Source organism: Lytechinus variegatus, chromosome 14 (assembly GCF_018143015.1).
Source record: "Lytechinus variegatus isolate NC3 chromosome 14, Lvar_3.0, whole genome shotgun sequence".
NCBI lineage: Eukaryota > Metazoa > Echinodermata > Echinoidea > Temnopleuroida > Toxopneustidae > Lytechinus > Lytechinus variegatus.
The window spans coordinates 11,125,928-11,149,758 of NC_054753.1; the positions used below are offsets into that span (position 1 = coordinate 11,125,928).

Here is a 23,831-nt window from a genome sequence, read left to right on the forward strand (position 1 = left end):
TTATCTAGAATTTGGACCAAATAGAGCATTTGGGGCAACTCAGTAACATGAGGGAGGAGGGGGGGGGAGGGGGAGTTGTATAAAACAAACGATACACGCATTCTTGTGCATAGAGGACCTAAATAATGAACTCTATGCTTGACTCTCCAAATGGATAAACCACATTCGGTCCTGCGGACCTCGGTGCGGTAGGCCTATATCCATTGGTTCTTCTCGCACATCATTCATTATTTGGCCCTGCATGCACGTGCTTACGTGCATTATTTGTATACTGTTGCATTTGTGCTGTTACACACATACACTAACAAGACATTATAGCTGCCATTGTCTTACAACCATTTTCCCATATATTTTTGACAATAAGTAATTCCTCTCTTGAAAGTCAAAACTTTCTTTAATATTTCTTATGCGTTTTTTTTTAGTAAGTAATCAGAGTTATAATTTCCAGACAGATTTCCATTGTCACAAGTGCTAGATGTATTTTCATAAATTTGTGTCACATTTTGCTCTCAATGGTAAAATCACAGAATTAGGCTTAAGTTTAAGTTAAACTGGGGTTCAGAGAATTCACCTCTGAATAAATTGTAGGAACCCTGTTTCCACAAAAGACATGGCTAAAAAAAATGAATGTTTTTAAACACAAAATACATGTATAAACCACAAACACTGATAATCAAAATAATATAAATCTGTCTTTACCTCTTGAATTAGGAGAAGCAGGATTGGTTTTACACGTACAACAATCTTATTCACTCCATATAGTGCTCTCCTAAAAGAGGAGGAAATGAGAGGACTTGGAAAATCAAATGACATTCAAACTAGCTACGTCTACTTCTTAAAGGACAAGTCCACGCCAACAAAAACTTGATTTGAAAAAAAGAAAAATCAAACAAGCAAAACACTGAAAATTTCATCAAAATCGGATGTAAAATAAGAAAGTTATGACATTTTCAAGTTTGCTTATTTTTCACAAAACAGTTAAATGCACAACTCAGCGATATGCAAATGAGAGAGTCGATGACGTCAATCACTCACTATTTCTTTTGTTTTTTATTGTCTGAATTATACAATATTTCAATTTTTACAGATTTGACAATACATGTAAGGACCAACATAACTTAACCATAAACTGTTAAAATAATGGCAATTCCACATGTTCAGGAAGAAATAAAACTTTGTTTCACTTGACGAGGAGAAAATCAGAATATTCTATATAATAAAATACAAAAGAAATAGTGAGTGGGTGACGTCATCAGTCTGCCAATTTGCATACCAACCAGAATCATGTGCATATAACTGTTTTGTGAAATTAAGCAAACTTTAAAATGTCATAACTTTCTTATTTTACATCCGATTTTGATGAAATTTTCAGTGTTTTGCTTGTTTGATTTTTCTTTTTTTCAAATCAAGTTTTTGTTGGCGTGGACTTGTCCTTTAAGAAGTAGACGTAGCAATAGTTGTAGAAGGTAAGCAGTAGCACTATAAGCAAAAGTAGTTGATGTAGTAGAAGTAGAAATAGTAGTAGCAAAGTAGTAGAAAATAGTAATCATAGATGTCATCACAGTCATAGTCAGTCGTAGTCGCCGTTGTCTTCTTCTTCTTCGTCGTCGTAGTAGTAGAATAATATTTATCATTACATTTTCATTAACCATAATAAGTATACCGGTAATAACTGTAATAATTATCAAGTTTTATTTCCATGATTGTTACAATCGCTCATTCCTTTTTATTAACTACATGTGTTAGACATACCATTTAATATATATCTATTTATGTGCTGTAACTTCTGAATTCAGAATTTAAATTGTATAATATTACATCCATATCAGCGGTGCATTTCTTTATTACATGGTGGGTAATTCCAAACTTATAGGGGAAGAGCAATTTAAACATCATTATATCCATAATAATCCAATACATCTGGTTGCCAATGAATAACCATGAAAGATTCTAAATTTCCCAATAAACATTATCAAATCATTATGGGGGAAATAAATCACCTTCACACTGTATGAACCTCAACTGCAAAATAAGGAATTAAAGAGACAGGTAATAATAGGGAAAGCTGTTTGATGTCATAAAATCCCAATAACATATTTAAATCATTATAAATAAATCATACCCAAATTGTATAAACCCAACAACAGAATAAGAAATTAAGAAAACAGAAAAAGGAAAGCTGTTTGACATCAAGTTAAAAGTGTTCTGATTTGCAAACATAAAGATAATAATGTTATTGGACTTATTTACAAACCCAAACAGAATTATGAAAACTCATCTTCAAATATCAGTAATATTAATAATAATAATAAAAATAATAGCTGGATTTATAAAGCGCTTTTTGCTTGAGGATACAAAGCGATGCTATTATTACCCCGGTTTTAGCTCGAGCTACCATCACCGGCGCTCAGTGCATGCAAGGAATTACTCCTGCCGGGTACCCATATACCTCACCTAGGTCAAGTGCAGCACAGTGTGAATAAATTTCTTGCTGAAGGAAAACGAGTCATGGCTAGGATTCAAACCCACGACCCTCTGTTTGAAAGGCGAGAGTAAGAACCACTAGACCACGGCATGCCCGATACCAATGGACCTTTCACACAACTCCAGATGAGACCCTGGATCACTACTGGAATGCAACCAGACCTGGAGCCTGTACCACAAAGCTTAGCAATGATCATAGAGAATTATTCTAAGACTGATCCCATTGACTACATTGTACCATCAATCGTAAAAATCAAGCGTACGATTAATCGCTAACCTTTGTGTTACAGGACCCTGATCAGATATACTTTTAGATGATCAGATTCAAGCATGTGTAACCCAGACAAAAAAAATTATCTATATAGGGCTATTTTAGCTGCTTCTGATTATTGTAAGTTACCTTTTGCATCGTGTCAAGTGGTAATTCAAAACAGGAAGGTCTTATTTCAAAAGTCTACTTCAAACTATTATTGGCGTATGGGGGGGGGCTTATCATCCTCAGTCCAGTTCAATTTCATCACTGATGTTAACTTACCTTTGGGCAGTTTCACGAACATCCATACCAAGGTTAGCTCGCTTGTAGATCTCATCGCTAGTAGTTTGCTTCTCAAGTCCCCTAGAACAACAACAACAAATTATATATCACTGGAACTTGAGATATGCTAATTGTAAATGTAGTTAGTGACACAGGCCCATAGACTTACGTCTGGTTTAACTTAGACCATGGTCCTACTCTGTGCTAAAATCAAGAGAAGCTGAAAATCAAAAAGTTTGTTGACATTTTCTTTTTTATGTTTCTAAGGCTCTTTTCCACGTTAAAGAAAGCAATTTCATTGTTTCCTATTAAAGAAACAGAACTTTAGGAATGATTTTAATGTTAATACTTAAAAGTATTAAATTTGCGACTTTGGCTTCATGTATCATTTTCAAGCCCTGACTGTCACTTGGCACAGAACTTTAATACATCATGTTTGATTTGATCTTCATTAGAAGTTCACTGGTTAATTGCTGTTCAAACTTGTAACAGATAAAAAAAAACACTTTAGGGGAATGAACTGGGTGCAAACAATCAGAAATAAAAACATATACATCACGTACACAACGGGATCTAGACATATTAGACACAAAATTGAGCTCTTATCATTATTTGATTTGATCTTCGTTGGTGGGTAGAATACAACAAGAGTAATGAACCAAAATGGCAATAATCACTTCACAGGTTTATTGCTTTTTAATGGCGCTGTCACACCTTGGCATTTTAGACAGCGTATGCCCGACGTATGAGGAATTTGGCGAATACGCTGGAATATGTCGAATACGTTACGGGTAAGTTTTGCATACGTGAAGAGTACGCTAAAACACACTGGTATACGTCGTCATACGGCGAGGAAAACAAGTCATGCTTGCACAAAATTTTTCGACGTATGCCAGCTAATGGCTCATACGTCCCGCATACGCGGGCCATAAGTTGTAGGCAAGTTACGCGATCGTTGACACACGTTACTCGTAAGTTACTCATAAGTCGATGGATGTCGAGATAATGTCCAGCGTACCCTAAAACTTACTTCTAACCTATGAGTAACGTGCTTTGAACGTACATGTATGTGTAACTTAACTCCAACGTATATTGACGTATGAAGACGTCCTCCGGACCGGACGACCACAAAACTTACTGAACGTGTTTATAACTTACAGCTACCGTATAATGGCGTATTGACAATGTTTATAGGAATTGGTATATAAAGGTGGGGTTCACAGGAGGAACCCATCAGAACTCATGAAGATTTCATGGTGAACAGATGCCCATGCCATTCGAGAGACACGTGTTCGTCAGCGATACACTGCCGGTAAGTTAGGCTATCGTAGGGCATAAGTTGTGTACGTCAGCAATACGCTAAGCATTCGTTGGAATACGTTACTTATAAGTTAACAAAGCATTCGATATAAGTTACTAATACGTTATGTATACGTCCGACTCGTTATGAATATGCTAAGTATACGCCAAGAGTTGAAAAAGAATCAAAGCTCAGCGTATGCCGATGTTTTAGAGAAATTTTGATACGTCGGGCATACGCTGTCTAAAACGCCAAGGTGTGACAGCGCCATAAACCTCAAACAGGTAATCAACTTATCACTAGGACTTAGTGTTACAAATTGAAAGGGAGATGGAAAACACTGGGTGTATAAAATCATGGCCCCATCTTATAAAGAGTTACAATTGATCTGATCAATCATAACTCTATGGAAATCCATCAATGCCATAATTTAATGTCCTTTGTATGCAAAGAGATGCGCAGTGAATTTTCAAGAAAACAATAAATGCATGAATATACATCATAGCTTCAAATTATTTTGAACAAACATGCATAATAGTTGTTGACGTTGCTGGCCGTCCAATCGTAACTCTTTGTAAGACAGGGCCCATATGTGCATCACATGACAAGGCAAAGATTATGAGTTCAACCAATAGTCATCTGCAACAAAATTTAGCCTGCATTACTAAATTTCTGTCACAAATGTATAAAATGACTATGTTTATTGGAACAGAATGAATATTTGAGAGATATATTTGATAGAGCATAGTGTCACTTTAATGTCACTTTATTTCCCCCTCACTATATCCTTTTTCCTCCACAGAATTTCCTCAGGAAAAATATTAATACTTCAAAGGAAACAAAATGTTGTATCAAACTTGTCTATGCAGGAAATAATATCTTCACGCCTTGGATCAAAAGTCCAATCATTTTCTTGACCAAAGTCTATTTCCATTTTTTTTTATATTTTAGCAGAAAGCCGGATCATACATGTTCTTCTGATCTAAGTTTATATCTATCTGTTAATATGACAGCACAAGCAAATGCAAACATTCCTTATTCATAGATCAAATTTCCAGAGCTACCAAGTCTCACGCATTATGCGTGAGACTCAAGCATTTGGACTCTTGTTCATCCCCTCAAATCTCTGTCTCACCCAACTATCACAGCCTATCCCCATATACATTGTACACAATGTCTGTGATCTCACTCAGATTCACAGAAAATCTCACGCATAGCTGGTCTTTGAACTTGGCATCTCTGAATTTCTTATTCATTGGTTTCTGGCTGAATGTTGCTGCATGCTATTTTTCATCATGCTGTGGCCACGTGCTCAATTCCCTGATCAAAGGTTATATTTGTTTCCAGAAAACCTGCTGCATTTGTATGCTTTTTCTTACTCGTTGAACAACAGAAAGCTAATTTGTATACAATTTTAATTATTAGACAAATGGATATCTTGAGGCTGGATAACGCTGTTTATAAACTAATACACCAGGGTCTCGTAACACAAAGGTTAGCATCAATCGCTAAATGAAATGACCAATCAAGATCATCGTTGCTAAGTAGACTATGAACCAATCAGAATCGTCCTTTGAAATTAGCGATTCATCGCTAACCTTTGTGTCACGGTACCCAGGACTTGATGCACAATTATTTTATGAATATCTGCAGCCCATTGCAGAAAGAGTTACAATCAAACGCACCACTAAATACCAAGCACAACTTCATTTTCAACCAATCAACAACATGCATTTTGGACTTGCAATTGATTTTTTTACCTGCGTTTCAATGCAACTCTTTCTGCAACGGACCCCTGGTGACATATTTCTCTTAGGAGACAATCGCTAAAATTCTCATCAGCTTAGAAATCAAAACCAATCTTTGTACTAGCAAGCATCACATTGCAAAGGTTTTTGGTCAAAATGTTACCAGGATTATTAAAGAAATTCAGTCCCACAAAATAAGGCAGCTGAAGTACAAGAACAGTTCACCAATTGCGTATAAAGCTGTGCATAAGCTCAGCTTTATGAATCAACATTAATTTAATTCATGCAAGGAAATTTAAGAAAAATAAGGAATTAATTATTCATGTAGAACATATATATCTAAAATTTAATTATGTCACAGAAACAAAAAAACTGCTACATAGACTATCTCTCAAGACCCAGGTTTTGCGTTATTTGGAAATAGAAAGCCAATGCATAATTTATTATACTGTGACTGCAAAATAATTCCTTTCCTTGACCTAAGTTTATATCAAATCATTAATAGAAGCTTCTCCCCGAATTTGAAGGGCCAGTAATTGCCGTCAGTATTAGTGGTTGTCTTGTTTTTCAATGTCTCTCCCCCCCATCCCCTCCTGATGAACGCAGGTAGAGTTGGAGTCTGAAAACACAGACCCTCAATTCCTGCAGAGTGCATCCTGCCGAGTCTGAAGTAGTGAGCCTAGATTCACACATGTAGGGGAGACCAGGGTAGTTGTAACGCGGGGTAAGTTGAAACATTGTAATTTTCTTTAATGCCTGTAAAATTAATTTATGCAATACTGCCCCCTTGAATTTATTGCTTTTAATAATAAAACAGTATTGAATTATTATTACAATAGATTGAGGGCAGTATTGCATAAATTTATTTTACAGGCGTTAAAGAAAATTACAATGTTTCAACTTTAATACCCCGCGTGCCAACTACCCTCGGTCTCCCCTACTGTAGCTGATTCTACCTGCTCTGACAAAGACAGGGGGGCTCACAGGCCGAATTCATTTCCCATAGACTTGTGTGTTACAGTGGCACTTAAAAAAATAAGGAGAAAATTCGAGGGTTGAATGTTTACTACCAGTGGATAGGATAAATGTCTGACATTCCATATCTGACCAGAAAAGGGTACCTCGACCAGCTCATTTTAAAAGTAAATCAGCATTTATGAAGACTACACCTGACAGGACCAAATTCATCACTTGAGAGAGTAAAATGACCCTAATTCTTCCGCCAGTAAAAATATAGTTCCATAGTGGTGATATATCTTTCCCATTTGGAAAAAGTAAGTTCAGTAGGTACCCTCCCTAGAATCAGTGTTGGATCGTCAGTAATATTCATTCATTTTTGTCAATCAGCAATATCAAATTTAAAAATTGAGCAACGAATGAATATCTTTTGCCTGCCAATTGTGATTAGGCCCGTGCAACCAGGGGGTTTCGAATCTCGTCTTCATTCTAGACATGGAATAATTTGCCGAATGTGCCAAATTTGAGTCTGTGCTTATAGACTAGGTGGAGGGGTGGTAGAAGATGGAGGGGGAAGGAAGGTACAGGGGTGGACCAGAATGGAGTGTGTAGAGGGTGGGAGCTGCCCCTTCACCCAGCGCCCATGGCCCTGAACTCACCTCAGCTTGAAGAAACACTTCTCCTGGGGGTTCCAGAAGAATTTAATCTTATGGAAGCGGAAGTACATGAAGGTGTCGTTCATGAGGACATCCTGTTTCATCACGTCTTGGAGGATCTCCTTCTCCACCACCCTGTCAAGGTAAGAATAGAATCAAGGTTAAGACCAAGGGGTGTTTCACTGAGAGTTGTGACTGATCCTATTAACCTAAACTATACAGTGCGTCCCAGAAAAAAAACGAAACCGAGATTAAGCGATGAATTTATCATAACTTAATCACTAATAGACAAATGACCTACCAATGAAATACTTAGAATCTCCTCTTTCAACTGAAATTGATTAGATTATTCCCCATTCACGCATAAGTGAGCAAAAACAATTTGAAGAGGGGACACCAAAAAGTAATTTGACAGGCTATATCTGGGTTTCAAAAAGAAAACCACATTTTTAAAAAGTTCAATATCTGCCTTTTAATTCAAAACCGAGATTAAGCAATGATTATACATGTAACTTAATCACAAATATAATAGACAAATGGCCTACCATTCAATTTGATACTTCAATTACAGAAAATGGTCAAGAATTAACAAAGTTCTGGTTATTTGAGATAAGGCTTGAATTTCAATAATTTCAGAAAATTAAGAGGTTCCACAGGCAAGCGTTCAAACTCACTTGACACTCCGTTTGTTGACGATCAGCCATGCATTTAGTCTTTTGTTAACCATCTGATTGCTTCTGTGGGTAACCGGTGAAAACATGTTTATTTAATGAAATTATGGAAATACAAGCATTGTTTCGAGAGAACATAACTTTTTTACTTCTTGACCATTCAAGAGCCGATATGTGATTTTCTTTTTGAAATTCAGATACCCCCGCCAAATGAGTTTTTGGTATCCTTTCTTCAAATTGTTTTTGCTCACTCACGCGTGGATTTGGAATAATCGAAGTAATATCAGATGATAGAGGAGATTTTGAGCTTTATGTTTGTAGGTCATTTGTCTATTGTATTTGTGATTAAGTTACATGTATGATAAATCATCGCTTAATCTCGGTTTCATTTTTTTCTGGGAAGCACTGTATAGAGAAATCCATCAATGTCATTATTTTTCCTACAGGAACTTGTACGTCTTTAAGAGCAGCACACTGAATTGTCATGACTACAATGAATGTATGAATACACATATAGATCTAGAAATCTTTTGAACAAAAGACTTTTTTTGATGTTGCATTCTAGATGTTGGCGTTGCTGGCCGTCTATAGTTGGGGTCGATCGGTGATCGGATAGTTGCAACTCTTTGTAAGACGGGGCTCTGTATAGATATCAAAAGGAATATGTCTGACACTGAACAAGTGGCAGATCTATAAAGAGTAGCTCACTGAATTGTCACAACTGCAATAAACGTATGATATACATGTACATCATATCTAGAAAACACTTTGAACAAATGCTACGATTCCACTATTAAAGGGGCAACATCTACACGAACATGTACAGTATGAAAGTTTACATGTATTTTTCATTTTTCTTCTTCAATCCATATTGATGTCATAATTATATCATTAATGTGAAATAGCAACTGTATTCAACCTGGGAGAGAAGCTACAAATAGAGAGATATCCCAGAAATCAGAGTAGTGTATTACATAATCAATATTTGCTAAACTACTTGTTAAAGAGATCTTTGCTACTGTGTCAATATTATGATAGCTAGTTAGCAGGCGATCTATGAACAATACTTTATAGACCCAGATACTATTTGACTGCAGCCAAAAAACGTGCAATGAGATGAACATCCATGATTCTGATACATGAATGTAAATTAACAAATTATGTGCCAAATGATTCTAATTAAAAATAAGAGTGTTGCAAAAGTGAACACATAATACACCCACCTGTAACGTGAAAAATTGAGTTTATTGGTAAAGCAAGAAAAGTGGAAGGTGGCGATTTCATCTTTGACAGTCTGACCTCAAAATCAATAGAATTGCTATTATACTAGTATCATACACACCAATTGATATGAGCCTAGGTTAAGTTCAACTAACGTTATCGCGTTAACAAGGACTTCAGAAGAGTAAGATGAAAACATGTCAATGTGACCTTGACCTTTGGTCCTCAAAATCGATAGACTTCCTCGGATCCATGCTAGTATCATACACACCAAATTATATGAGCCTCAGCTAAGTAAAACTGGAGTTATTGCGTTTACAAGGACTGCAGAAGGGTAAGATGAAAACATGTCACTGTGACCTTGACCTTTGGACCTCAAAATCAATAGGCTTCCTGGGATAAATGCTAGTATCATACACACCAAATTATATGAGCCTCGGTTAAGTGAAACTGAAGTAAACAAGTTATTGGAGGGACAGACAGACGGACGGACACCGAAAGTGATACCATCTAGATGGGCGAATCAAAGTGTGGTTTGGCATAATAATATTGATTTGCAAGAATTTAGATGTTCAAACAACAGGTAATCTGTTGCTATAGGCTCTTGATCTAATATTATTATAATGGTGAGTAGCTAAAATGTCTGAAAATTGGGATATTCTTCAGAGGTGCTCAAAAGTTAGTGAACCCCATCAGAAAATGAAAATTATCAAGTGTTCAAGTTCTGCTATGTTTTAGATATTTAATTGTGAAGTCAGGCGATAAGATATTTAATACATTCAGTAGAGTTTTTAAATTTCTCTGGGCTTGCCGAACATTGTAGTGTTGTTGTCTACTTTCAACACTCAGCATGAAGGAGGGCATATTGTGGTAGGATTCACTAATTTTTTAGAAAATAAAATGAAAATCCATATTTTATTGTTAAAAAATAGACCTGAAATGAAATACTCTGAAAATTTGCTTTGCCCAATCGATCGTGGGCCCACCTGGCAGCTGGTGTGCAGCGCCAGATCGACAAAGCTCCATCCCTTTAATCGTTGAACGCCAAATAGGGTAGCAGCAACTCCCATCTTTTAACATCTTTTGGTCTGACGTGGCCGGGATTTGAATCCCTGACCTCCCGGTTGTGAGAAGGACACTCTACCAACTGAGTAAACACACGGTGTGTTGGCTCAATATACAACTGTATATTGGGGTTTTTTAAGTTAATTTACACAAAAAAAATCTACTTACTCTCCAACCTGCTCCCTGATCACACGAACAACATGGAATCTCTGAAAGCAATCCTATTTGAAATAATCATGATAAAAACAGGAATATGTAGTTATACAAATACATGTATGAAAATAAAATAAAGTGGTGATATGTGTGTTCTGTATTAAAAGGGAATGTTCAACCCGATAGATATGTAATGGATTTCAATAAAAGAAAAGAACATTAGAGGGTTGGTGTAACCTTTCTATTTCAGAGTTAGGGGGGTTTTCATAGCTCTTTTATTCTTTAATTTTCTTAAAACATTCATTTTTCCCCTCCCATTTGTCTACTTGAATTAAGACCATCCCGGTACATGCATCAATATGAACTTTTACATAATTACAGGTAACTGTATTGTGAAAGGTTGACCAGTGTCATAAAACATATTGGCCCATATTCTGAAATCAGGTTTAATTCAAGCTCTTGTCTATTAAAAAGTTGTGGTTTAATTATGAATAGTCAAGTGTGACAGATATCTATAACAGTACAAGTACAGTGTACATGTAATTATCAGCTCATTCGATACTCAAATCACTCATAACTGACTGGGAATGATTACCGAAATAGTTCTCTTCATTATTAAAACATGAGGAAAGGGCCAAATAATGGTTGGAAACTATGTAAATGCAATTTTGACATTTTGGGCTTTCCATGATTTTAACACAGATTTAAAGAGGAAAATCACCCTGAAGAAAAGTTTGTTGTAAAAATAGCAGAAAAATTAATTAAAAATATTGGTGAAGGTTTGAGGATAATCTGTTGAAGACTAAGGAAGTTATTAGAATTTTAAGCTTTGGATTTGTGACTTCATAAACAAGCAGCTGCCCCATATGTTATGTTATATAAAATGCATGAATTTCATTCCTGATTGGGTGTGAAATGATTTGTCTATTGATATAAGTTACAGTAAAATTCTGAGAAAAATGACATTTTATCGATTTCTTTACCATTTGCTATGCAGGAATGCTGCTTGCATATGACGTCACAAATAAAAATTCTAATAACTCATAACTCTGATGGATTTTTCTAAAACATGCAATATTTTTAAAATTATTTTTCTATTTTTCCAATAAATTTTTTGTCAGGGTGAACTTTCCCTTTAATACACTACTAGTATGGCATAAGTTAAGCCGGGGTTCTATGGGCCTTAGAAATTCTTTAATGGTTTAAACCAGCAGGGATCAAGGATTAAAAAAAAAAGAAATCCTGATGGGACTCATAAAGCACGTTTTAAAATAGAGGAGCGCATATGACAATATTCTTAGATTTAGTTACAAGAACCATGTACAAGTTCAATGAGTGATTCTAAAAATATCGAGGGGGTGGGCAAGCCCTGCAAAACTGTCCTGCCACTGTAAAATGAGAAATTTGAAATTGGGATAGCGACAGAATTAAAACATTTACTTGCTAAAACCTTCAACGCCTTACTTTTCCCACATTACAACCTAACAACTAATATCTGACTCAATCTAACAACAATCGGAAATGAACTCTCTGCATTAACATGGCATTCATTTCCTCAATATCACTGGAATAAGATAAAACAAAAACAAATAGAGGAATAGGATCAAGGATAACAGCTAATTTACAGAGTGGATCTTTGGCTAATGCATGCATCATTAAAACTGTTGTCAGTACTCTGGATGGAGGAGCAGTAATGGAAGCATTGTGATCTTTGCTTTCAATTCATTCAGCAGAATAAAAATCAACATAAAATCATTACACAATGTTTACATTTGATGGAGGACCTGCAAATCAGCAATGTTGATAAATTATTTCTTGTTTTTAAGACAATTTACAAGAAAATTTAGAGGTAGGCAGCACCAGGGTACATGTATTTTGATGAAGGGGCATGATGGCCTATATGTATTTTGTCCTCAATCAAATATGAGAGTTTTGAAACAAACTATGCTCTCTTCTTTCTATTTACTTCCCACTTGTTATTCCCCCCCTTTTTTTCTTCACTATTTGAAAAAATCATTTTTTTTGTCTTCACGACTTGGAATACCATGAGGGTAGCCATACCACCGGTGGCACTACCCTGGGAGCAGCAGTAACTGTTTTGTTCCTGTAGTATTAGTAGTGCTGGTAATTGTTCTTGTTGTTGTACATACTACTGGTGGTAATATAGCTTTGCAAAATATTAGGAAGAGTTATAGTAGCACTAGTAGCAGTAGTATAGTAGGAGTAGTAGTAGTAGTAGCAGGAGCAGTAGTAGCAGTAGTAGTAGTAGTAGTAGTAGTACTAGTAGTAGTAGTAGTAGAAGTAGTAGTAGTTGTTGTAGCAGCAGTAGAAGTAGTAATAGTAGTAGTAGTAGCAGTAGTAGCAGTAGTAGCAGTAGCAGTAGTAGCAGTAGTAGTAGTAATAGTATTAGTACTAGTAGTAGTAGTACTTGTGGTAGCGGTAGTAGTCGTAGTAATAGTAATAGTAGTAGTAGTAGTAGTAGCGGAAACGGTAGTAGTCGTAGTAGTAGTAGTAGTAGTAGTAGCAGTAGTAGTAGTAGCAGTAGTTAGAGTAATAAACAGCAGTCGTGGTGTACATTCTCAATCCAACTCCCTTCCCTCAACATCTTATGACATATCTTCTCACATAAATCTCAATCAGAACCAACACATGATGTAACAACCATCAACATAACAATTGTAACAACTGAATGTTATCGCAAAATATAAATACTAATATCGGTAGATGTTTTTCTCAAAACACTGGTATCCATTACTGATTTTCAGTTTTAATGATTTCTTGTTTAATCATGGTTTCCTGCTAATGGTTTCCTTTAATGAAAGGTAATGACCTCTCTCAATATAATCTTAACATAAAGGTAATCGATGCCGTGTTATCACAGTTTGCAATATGCTATGTCTGTCGAAAACTGTACAGTGAGTAACAGACTCATGTTGTAACCGATTTTTATGGCACAGGTGCTGTTAATAAACCATTACTTACGGTACTAAATGTTAATGCTTAATATGACTTTACTATAGCGGTAGATATTTTTCTCCAAACTCTGGTATCCAATACTGATTTCCCTTTTAATGATTTCTTGTTTAATGATTTCCTGCTAATGGTTTCCTTTAATGAAAGGTAATGACCTCTCTCAATGTAATCTCAACAGAAAGGCAATCGATGCCCTGTGTTATCTCAGTTTGCTATGTCTGTCGAAAGCCCTATCTGTTTACCGGTACTAATGAGGGGTATTACTGATTCCTGATGTTAGGTTTTGAGTTCCCTATTAAAGCCATCTGGGTAGGCTGCAGATGGCTAGAACTACACTGAGTTCAGTTTAGTTTACCTACTACAGTCTGACCTCTCTTATCCGGCCTCCCCTTATCAGGATCTACATGTATTATCCGGACGCACACTTGCCGAGATTTAAAAAAAAATTTAATCTAGTATGTGAGGAAATGAAATTTTAATCTGAACTCCATCCTTTACATGAACTCACTTTGATTACATATACATGTATTTTCCAATGTAGTCTACCTACGACAACATTTTTTTCATGAAAATATCTCACCCAAATCACCCAAATAACTTAGGCATGATAATTTCCAGTAAATTAGGGCGCAGCGCAAACATTTCATTACGTTCTCTTTTCGTTTCCCAATAAAAACAACACATGTCAACCATTGAGTGGTCATTGGTAGCAACATAAAAGCTTTTGTCGGTCTGGAGTCTGTTCAGCCAGTGTGACTGTAACATTAGTCTGACAACAAAAGATGGCTGTACCTCAATGAGTATGGAGTCTGCCTTCTGCATGGAGCTCCTGGAGTGAGTGAGTTTGAGACCCCAGTCAGGTTTCCAGTAGTACACCACCAAGAGAAAGAATCCAGCCGTGATGACCCCCAAGAAATAGACCAGGATCAACCGGAGGAGACTCCGCTGGTAGCCGATGCATATCTGGGAATGGTGATGAGAAGATTATGAAGAAAATGATGATTTGAACTAGATTTACATGTAATCACAAAGAGTTTCTGTCCCTCCTCTTTAACGGCCTCCAACTTCTTCCCCCTCCTTCCCGCCTTCCTCCTCCTCTAGCTTCCCCTCAAACGCACTCTCTCAAAATGATTGTGACGGTAATGGTGATGGTGATGATGATGGAGCGCTGTGGCCAAGTGGATTAGTCTTCTGACTTGAAACAGAGGGTCGTGGGTTCGAATCCCAGCCATGGCGTAATTTCCTTCAGTAAGAAATTTATCCACATTGTGCTGCACTCAACCCATGGGAGGCAAATGAGTACCCAGCGGGATTAATTCCTTGAATGCATGAGCGCTAAAAGGCAGCTCCAGTTAAAGCCAGGTTGATAATAATAACATGGCTCGGAATAGAATATTTCTAGATAGATAGCGCTTTATAAATGCCCATTATAATCATTATGATTATTATGATGATGGTGAAGAAGATGATGATGGTGAAGAAGATGATGATGGTGATGATTATGATGATGGCGATGATGATGGTGGTGATGATGATGGTGAAGATGGTGATGATCGTGATGATGATGACGACGATGATGGTGGAGATATTGGTGATAGTGATATGATATGATAATGACTAAGATTATGGTAATCATGATGATGATAATGGTGTTGATGACGATGTTGATGACGGTAATGATGAGAGCAAGGTTGATTCTAATGACAACACACTTACCAGCTTCTCATCTCGATCCTCTTCGATGGTATACTTTGTCACCTCACCCGTCCCCATTGTCTTCTCATAGGCACTGCACAAAAAGAATTTGGAAAAAATGCATAGTGACATGCCACATTCTAATGCTAAAGGTATATAATGATAACATTACCTTCATGAAATTTTCTGTCTCAGATTTTGTGTTCTTTTTGACAGTCTGTTATGGTCTCAAAGGACCATGACTTGGTCAGCTGATGAAGTGAAATAAGAAAAATGGAGGTCGGACATACATGTACAAAAAGGTAGATCATTTTATGGAATTGCCCAGTTGAATAATGACCATAAAATAACACATATAGATAAACAAATGAGAGATGTCCTCAGTAACATCATATATGCCAAGAATGCATTCATAGATTGTCATTGAAAAGGAAAAAAAAATGTCACAATTACTGCAACAATTTTTTTCTATTATCAAATTCTCCAGGAGTCGTGTGTGAATTATCAGATGACCTTGCAAATGTACAGTATCTTCAGTTTCAAAGCAAAATGTTTTGAGAATATATTTACTGGTAGTCAGTCTTTAACAAGGTGAAATCAAATGTTTTGATTATTCTACAAAGGAACCTGATTTCACATATGATAGTTCATGGTCGAAACCTGGCATAACGCCCTTGAGCAAGGCATTTCACTTATGTTGCTTCTTCACATATTTCAAATAGTGAAGTTAGAGGTTGGTCTTAATAGACATAAATAATCATACATGTATCTGATTGATAGAAATAGATGTTAAAACCACACGCATTTACCTGACAGCCATTCAGAGCTCGTCATCTACATGTAACATCCACTATTGGGGGGGTGTGTCTTAGAATATTCATACCTTGGAAGTAGGCTTAAAGTTTTACAAGAACTTTCTTGCCCAATATCATTATTGTAACAATGTTTCATTCTAGCATTCATGATTTTACTCTGAAGGGTGCGGGTCCAAAGGTTTCACTATCTGAGTTTAATGAAATTTGCAATACCAAACATGTGTTCACAAAACACATATCCAGCCAGAAAGTACATTTCATGCCATTCAATTATCTATTTTGTGCATGATTGATAATACATAATCGAATTAAACCCCTTTATCTACTGAAAAACAGTTCTCGGATGAATAACTTACAGCCTTCTCCTTCAACTTGCATTCCACAAATACACTGAAAATGTTTAAATGGGTATTCACACTCTGTACGATATATTGAAAGAAGACAGAATGGTAAAAGTTTGAAAGAAATAAGACAAGAAATAGAAAGTATGGCCGTTTTCAAGCTGAAATCCCAATAACTAATTATATCATTATCATGATCATCTACCTCTTTTTCAAATTTTCACCGACGTGCTTCTCTGATTTTTCTTTTCTTCTTTTTAGTGCTTACAAGTCAACTTTTTGGTGGTTGGATTCCGTTGTATAATGTTTACATTCCCACCCATAAACAGAAAAAAGGTGACCTAAAAAACTTTAAGGTGAACTTGAATGGACCTGAAATTTTACAAAGCAAACTTGAGGCAAACAGGGAAGAATGATCTTGCTTCTTTTGTGATTGTTTCCATTAAATTAGCTTTCAGGACTTTGTTAAATGCAAAAAAAAATAATGTGGAATCTTTTTTTTAATTTTATTTCAATAAGCCAACTGAATCGTATACACAAAAGCATAAAAGATTAAAGCTGCATATTTCAAACGATGATATGCTTGGTAACTTGCTATTTTTTTCTAAATTAAATTGAAATTGATTTTTTTTCATTAATGTCCGCAACCAATCAAATGCTGAGGGGGCGTTGGCTGGCCCTACCCAGGTCTCTTGGCTGGGGTGACTACTGCTGCATTACTGCACATTTCAAGGAGCCAAAATACATGTACCTATGGTAGAGGATTATGTTTTTGTTGTATTACATGAATGTATCACATTTCTCCCTCTCACACGCCATGGATTTGAAGGTTTGTTTTTTCGTGTCTAACCATTTTGATATCTTGTATTGTAGTATATTTTCATTAATTGTTTTGTTTTACATTAAATTACAATTAAAAAAACTTATGAAAACTTGACCAAAAGCCATAAGGTCCTTTCACAGTTCATATTGTCCCTGCATATGTGCACAATCTGACATAGCAACATATGTTTAAGAATATGCACAATGATTTTCAATCAACTAGGGAACAAACTGTCACATGACTTGCTGTCTCATATATTAATATTCAGCCAAGTCATCAAATTGTTTTCAACTCCCCATCCTGAACATATTTAGAAACTAGATGTTCTATTCTTTGTACGTTAATTGCTTAAGATGGTATTAAAATACACACACAGCCACACACATGTATCTAAATCAACCAGAATGAAGTTACTATGAAATAAAATAAAGTTCTCAAAGAGAAATGCCAGTAGTTGAAGAAAACACTGATTTCATGAGAAAGTTTGTAAAACAAGGATTAATTGTCTGATGTCAGTATATCATCGAGGATCTAGATCTTGTAGTTACACAAACCGAACTTTGTGAAATCTTGAAATCTACGCTGAAAAATGTTCATGCTGAAGACACAGGTAAGCCCACGTTGGGCAGGTGTATAATCATTGCTTTGAGTGTCAGACTCTACATGTATGCTTGACCCGAATCCTGTGCTTATTTGCTGATTTCTCAGCAAATACACAATTTCTTCCAGAATCCTTTGGCACATATGATAATACAAACAGACACTTTGGTAGTCATTTCATTGGATTCTGTACGAACTCATTTTAATATCGTTACCAAAACTGGCTTTTACCTTTAAGGGGTTGACTTTCTGAAATTTAACATAATAAAGCATTAGATGTATTCTGATCCACTTGAAATTAGCAAAAATCCTCCAGCTGAACACTTTCTATAAAGAAAACAGACAACCTCCCATTGCAAGTCATGGCTTGTTGTTTGTAAAGGTTTACATGTTTATAAAAAAATGTTTATAACAAGAAAAATATTAGTCAAATTTCGTTGAAGTCTGCAGACTAATATACTACTGTCATACTGACAGCCAAAGTAGAGTTACTCCAGAGTCCAGAAGGAGCTAACTCCACTTTGGAGGGCAGTATGAAAATTCTAGGATTATTTTGATCCGGATTCAAGCAGAGTACTCAACCCATTTTGAGAAGAGGGTTACAAACAGAGTTAGTCCGCATAGGAAGTGCAGAATCACCTATCTCGTGCAAAACTTCATTCATTTCCGGATGGGGGAGATTCCACGCGCCACTAGCTTGGAAAATTACGGAACCGACTGCAGATACACCGCTGCAGAGCTTGCCAGTTTACCTTTGAAAGGGGGTGTAATGTTGGTCCGCAGTACAAGCCCAATCCGAAGTTACTCCGGAGTAACACCACTTTACCTTCGGTATGAAAGCACTTTAACAGGACTACTCTTCCAGGTACTGAAACTAATTGTGTTGTGCTGTGATACATGTACTACAATATCTGTTTTGTTTGGAAACCAAGGTCTGCCATCCAATATAAAAACAATATACCTGTGATGTCTTTAATGTAATTTATCACTGTCTAAAACTTGAATAAAGTAAATAACACAACCAACAAAGAATGGATATAAGAAGTGTATCACAGAAATGGATGATACAAAAAGAAGTCATAAAACTGATGGAAAGAGTCAGATACTTAAAGGACAAGTCCATCCCAACAAAAACTTGATTTGAATAAAAAGAGAAAAATTCAACAAGCATAACACTGAAAATTTCGTCAAAATCGGATGTAAAATAAGAAAGTTATGGCATTTTAAAGTTTCGCTTATTTTCAACAAAATAGTTATATGAACGAGCCAGCTACATCCAAATGAGAGAGTTGATGACATCACTCACTCACTATTTCTTTTGTATTTTATTATATGAAATATTTTTATTTTCTCGTCATTGTCATGTGAAATGAAGTTTCATTCCTGCCTGAACACGTGGAATTCCATTATTTTAACATTTTGTGCTTAAGGCAAGGAGGTCCTAATCGTCAAATTCGTAAAAATTGAAATATTGTATAATTCAAACAATAAAAAACAAAAGAAATAGTGAGTGACATCATCGACTCTCTCATTTGGATGTAACTGGCTCGTTCATATAACTATTTTGTTGAAAATAAGCGAAACTTTGAAATGTCATAACTTTCTTATTTTACATCCGATTTTGATGAAATTTTCAGCATTGTGCTTGTCTGATTTTTCTCTATTGATTCAAATCAACATTTTTTCTGAGGTGGACTTGACCTTTAAAGGAACCAATCTCGTAAAACCCACGATAAATACGGAATAATTCACCACCTCACCTTTCCAGCAAAAGCACTTGCCTCTCCTTTCCAAGAGCACTAAAATCGTGAGACCTAATGCACTCAAACACAGCAAAGCTACTGACAGGCAACAAAAGTAACCTAGCCTCTGCTGAGATGTAAATAATAACTCCCCTCCAGAGTCCAAACCCTTCTTTTATGTACCATACAAACACAAAGGGATGCTGGTAACTCCTTGCTTATACCAGTTGAAATGTACATACAGGTACATGTATGTGTGTGCAAATATACATGTAGGTCCCTATTGTAACTGGATAATATAATCATTTATTCCTTTGGGGTGGGGAGAGAGAGGGGCTCTCAATGCCAAAAGGCTCAAAACATTTCTAACAACAAACAAGGAGAGAGAGAGAGAGAAAGAGGGAGACAGAGAAGGGGGAGGGGACCAATGCTCATAATATTTGGTACATGTCCATTCTTTGTGATATACATGTATATTTCCCAAGACAAGTTACAATTCTTATGATAGCTCATATTCAGTTTCGCCATTATTGGCTTAAAACACCGTTCTCACTACCTTCCTAAAACTACTTTTATAGTGGAAACTAGTTTAACGTGTAGTGAGAACAGTCAAAGCGATCTTCCAAACCAGTTCAGAAAATCACCTCCCGGTGTAGTTTTCAAGATCGCTTTGCCTCAAACTGGTTTTAGCGCGAAGAGTGAAGACACAACCGTTCTTCGGGAAGCGATCTTCGCACATTTATGAGCGCGCTACTCCAAACGACAGGTGTAGAATGCCTAAACTGTTGTTTCCAATTTCGCGCGAAACGTGTCACCCCACTGAGAGCGTTTCCATAGCAATAGCAACAAGATCGCTTCATGTGAAGTGATTTTGAAAACCTTTTTCGTGTGATCAAGTGGGAACGCTAGCAAAGCGATCTTACAAACCGGTTTCCTGAACCAGTTTCCAGTAAACTTGTTTTAGAAAGCGCAATGAGAACAGCCTCTAACAGTAAAAAAGTACCTGATGGGATAGAGCATAGTAGGATCCATGGATAGAGCCAAAGTAAATGTAATTTTACCACTGCAGTTTTTTTTTTTTTACTTTTATTGCTAGAATCACGGGAGCGCAAAATGCACATCATGGAAAAAATACTCTTATTTTTCTGAGGGATATTTGCCCAGTTTTGCTATAAAATTGTAATACAGTTTACATTGGACTCTACGGAAATTTCACGGGCTCTTTCTCAGTTTTCCAGGACTCTGTAGGGCATTTCAGTGCAGATTCGTTGGAGCCCCCATTTATTTTTTCCCCTTTATGCACATGCATGAATTGTGGTACATGATAACCAGAATTTGATGACCAAAGAAATATCCTTTTGCTCTTCTTCTTTCCCAACTGGATCCTCTTTCTGTCACACTACCTTAATCCTCTACATTCCAACTCTCTCTATATTTCTCTTCATCTTTCTTTGAGTGCCCCCCCCCCCCCCCCCCCCCCCGCTCAATCATTGGCATACAGAGTTGTATTCAGACCTAGGCCAGGGGCCTAATGCCATTACAAGGTGAACACCATGCTCAAATACAAAAGCAAGAATGGGGTTTTTTCACAGCCGATTGTAATATACACTGAAAAGGGTTATCAAAATTGCGAGAAAATGAGGAAAATACTGTACTTTCAACGGCCTGGATACTTATTTTACAGTAGTAATTGTCTTCAGATTTCCACGCTAGCTGATGAAAAATAATATTTGAGGCATAATTTAGTGTGGACGTAACAGCATGATAAAATACTTGTGTATATTGCCCTCTGATTAAAGATAATACATTGTGTGAGGCAGGCAAAAATTGTCAATTTAAAAAAAAATTGTGGGCTCCTTTACGCAACTGAATCCGCATTATTGGATACGGTAAGCTTAAAAATTGCAGTGAATTGGGATTTTGGGGGCTCTCTTTTTTTTTACTTCCAAGGGCTCTTTTGAACATAATGGGGGTGAAATTGTCCTGAGCCCCCATGAAATTTCTCTCTTGTGTGAAATCCATTTTGAGCATTAAATAACAGAAGCCAACCCACCCCCTGGATGGAGACATTTGATGCTTCATTATACATGTAGACATTATTACAATGTCTTTCACCTTTCAGTATGTGCACAGCTGAATCTTATTTTTTCATAGTCCCATTTTATTTTGTTTTAATATGTTTTTTATAACAAATAAAAAAAGAATCACAATATTTACAATACGTGTAGATTGGCATGCTAGCAATATAAAAACCAAAAACATAAAAAGAAAAGAAATTCAAGTGCAATATTATCACTTCAAGTGATATCGTCAAGTGATATCGAAGTTACGACAATCAAATTTGCACAGCCCTTTACATTTGTCATTAAGTTAGAATTCATAAACATGGGGGGCATAAAAAATGCTGATTCTACTTTTACAGGGGAATGACACCATTGAAGCATGTGTGATATTATTGCTTCATGTGATATCATCCGGGGGGGCACTTCCATTGACGAGTGGATACCATGCGCGACCATGGGGTCTCCAAAAGCACCCAAAACACATATTTTCCATATTCCTTAGCAAGTATTGGCAACAAAATGATACTCTTGGCCAGTATTCCCTGAATTGAACCCCTAAACAAGTACAGCGATATTTTATGTCACAGGAGTCAGTTTACTTTTACCCACATCATTGGGTTTAGTACGGCCCCACCTCTCGCAAATCGCACTCTAAACATGTACATGTAGTGTTGACTGTTGGGGCAAAAAGTACATCCTTTTTAGTCTTTTTTTTAAAACCTCACCAATTTGACCCTAAAGTAAACACGTAGCTTTCCTAGAGAAAATAGATACCCTTTTTTCATTATTTTAGTGTTTTTGATACCCTTAATATTACGTTACGTACGTAACGTGCCCGATCTTGAAAAAGACATCCTTTTTACGTGTTTTTGGGGTCGCACATGGTATCCACTCGTCAATTTAAGTGGCCCCCCCGGGATATCATCAAAGTTGGGATTTTTTAATTCATTATAAACATACAGAAATATTGCTAATTTCTACCTTTTAAAGAGCAAGAATACTGGTGTTATATAAGAGCATTATTGTCTACTCAAGTGACATCAAAGGTTTAATCAAAACCAAATACATAAATATCGATATAAATATGGACTACTTTGAACAGCTAAATGACAGTAGTTGCAGTAAAACACTGATTTCAGACTGTAAAACCAAGGTTAAGTCATCGTCGATCTAGATCTGGTAGTTACATAAACCAAACTTTGTGAAATCATAAAATCTAGGCTGAAAAACAATCACACTGAAGATCGCCAACATGGATAGGCACACATGGGACAGTGTTTATTATATTGCTGGAATAAAACCCCGACGGAAGTGCCCGAATCCATGCTTATTTTGCTTATTTCTCAGCAATTACACATTTTCTTCCAGAATCCTTCAGCACATATTTTTTATTCATATAAACAGACACTTGGGTGGTCATTATATTGGATTCTGTAAAAAGTCATTTTGACATCGTTACCACAACTGGCATTTACCTTTAAACTCTGTAAACGAGTCAGAGTTTCAGTTGCGAAGCTCAGATTTCAGAGGGAGAGGTACGTACATGTACCCCCAAAATTGTAGACACACTGTGTACCTTTAAAAAAGGAAAATTCAAACTTTGAAGCCTGAGAGAGGTACACTTTTGACATCAAAGTACATGTAACAATCAAATACATCAATATGAAATATCATAAAGCCTTTAAAGTGCCCCAAAAGCAACAGGGTTCCAGGACAAAGGAAAAGGATTTCATAAAAGGGAATGGATTCTGAAAAATTGATAATTTCTTCTCTAAAGCAGAGCAAAGTATGAAGCTTACTGTACACTTGGTCATAGAAAAAAAAGCATTGTTTGTACATGTAGCTCTGACCATAACAATGCAAAACTGACACAAATAGTGGCACCTCCAATTTTGAATTGATCTTCTGACCAGTGGTCAGTCACATTAGTCAGACCTTACAGGTGTAGGCCTATATTTACACATTTTGGCCCCTAAACAAGTTGTCGCC

General features: G+C 36.4%; 1 protein-coding gene across 4 annotated transcripts in view; it reads right to left on the bottom strand.

Moving 5' to 3' along the window:
• The window catches only part of LOC121428224 (probable cation-transporting ATPase 13A3), a 75,195-nt gene that overhangs the window by 31,289 nt on the left and 20,075 nt on the right, over positions 1–23,831 (bottom strand). For all 4 annotated transcript variants that reach the window (XM_041624841.1, XM_041624840.1, XM_041624842.1 and 1 more), the window contains exons 2-7: positions 15,480–15,552; positions 14,556–14,726; positions 10,806–10,858; positions 7,684–7,815; positions 3,020–3,100; positions 700–769 (exon numbers count right to left, since the gene is read on the bottom strand). In XM_041624841.1, the coding sequence (XP_041480775.1) occupies positions 700–769; positions 3,020–3,100; positions 7,684–7,815; positions 10,806–10,858; positions 14,556–14,726; positions 15,480–15,552 (580 nt within the window). The remainder of the gene's footprint in view (positions 1–699; positions 770–3,019; positions 3,101–7,683; positions 7,816–10,805; positions 10,859–14,555; positions 14,727–15,479; positions 15,553–23,831) is intronic.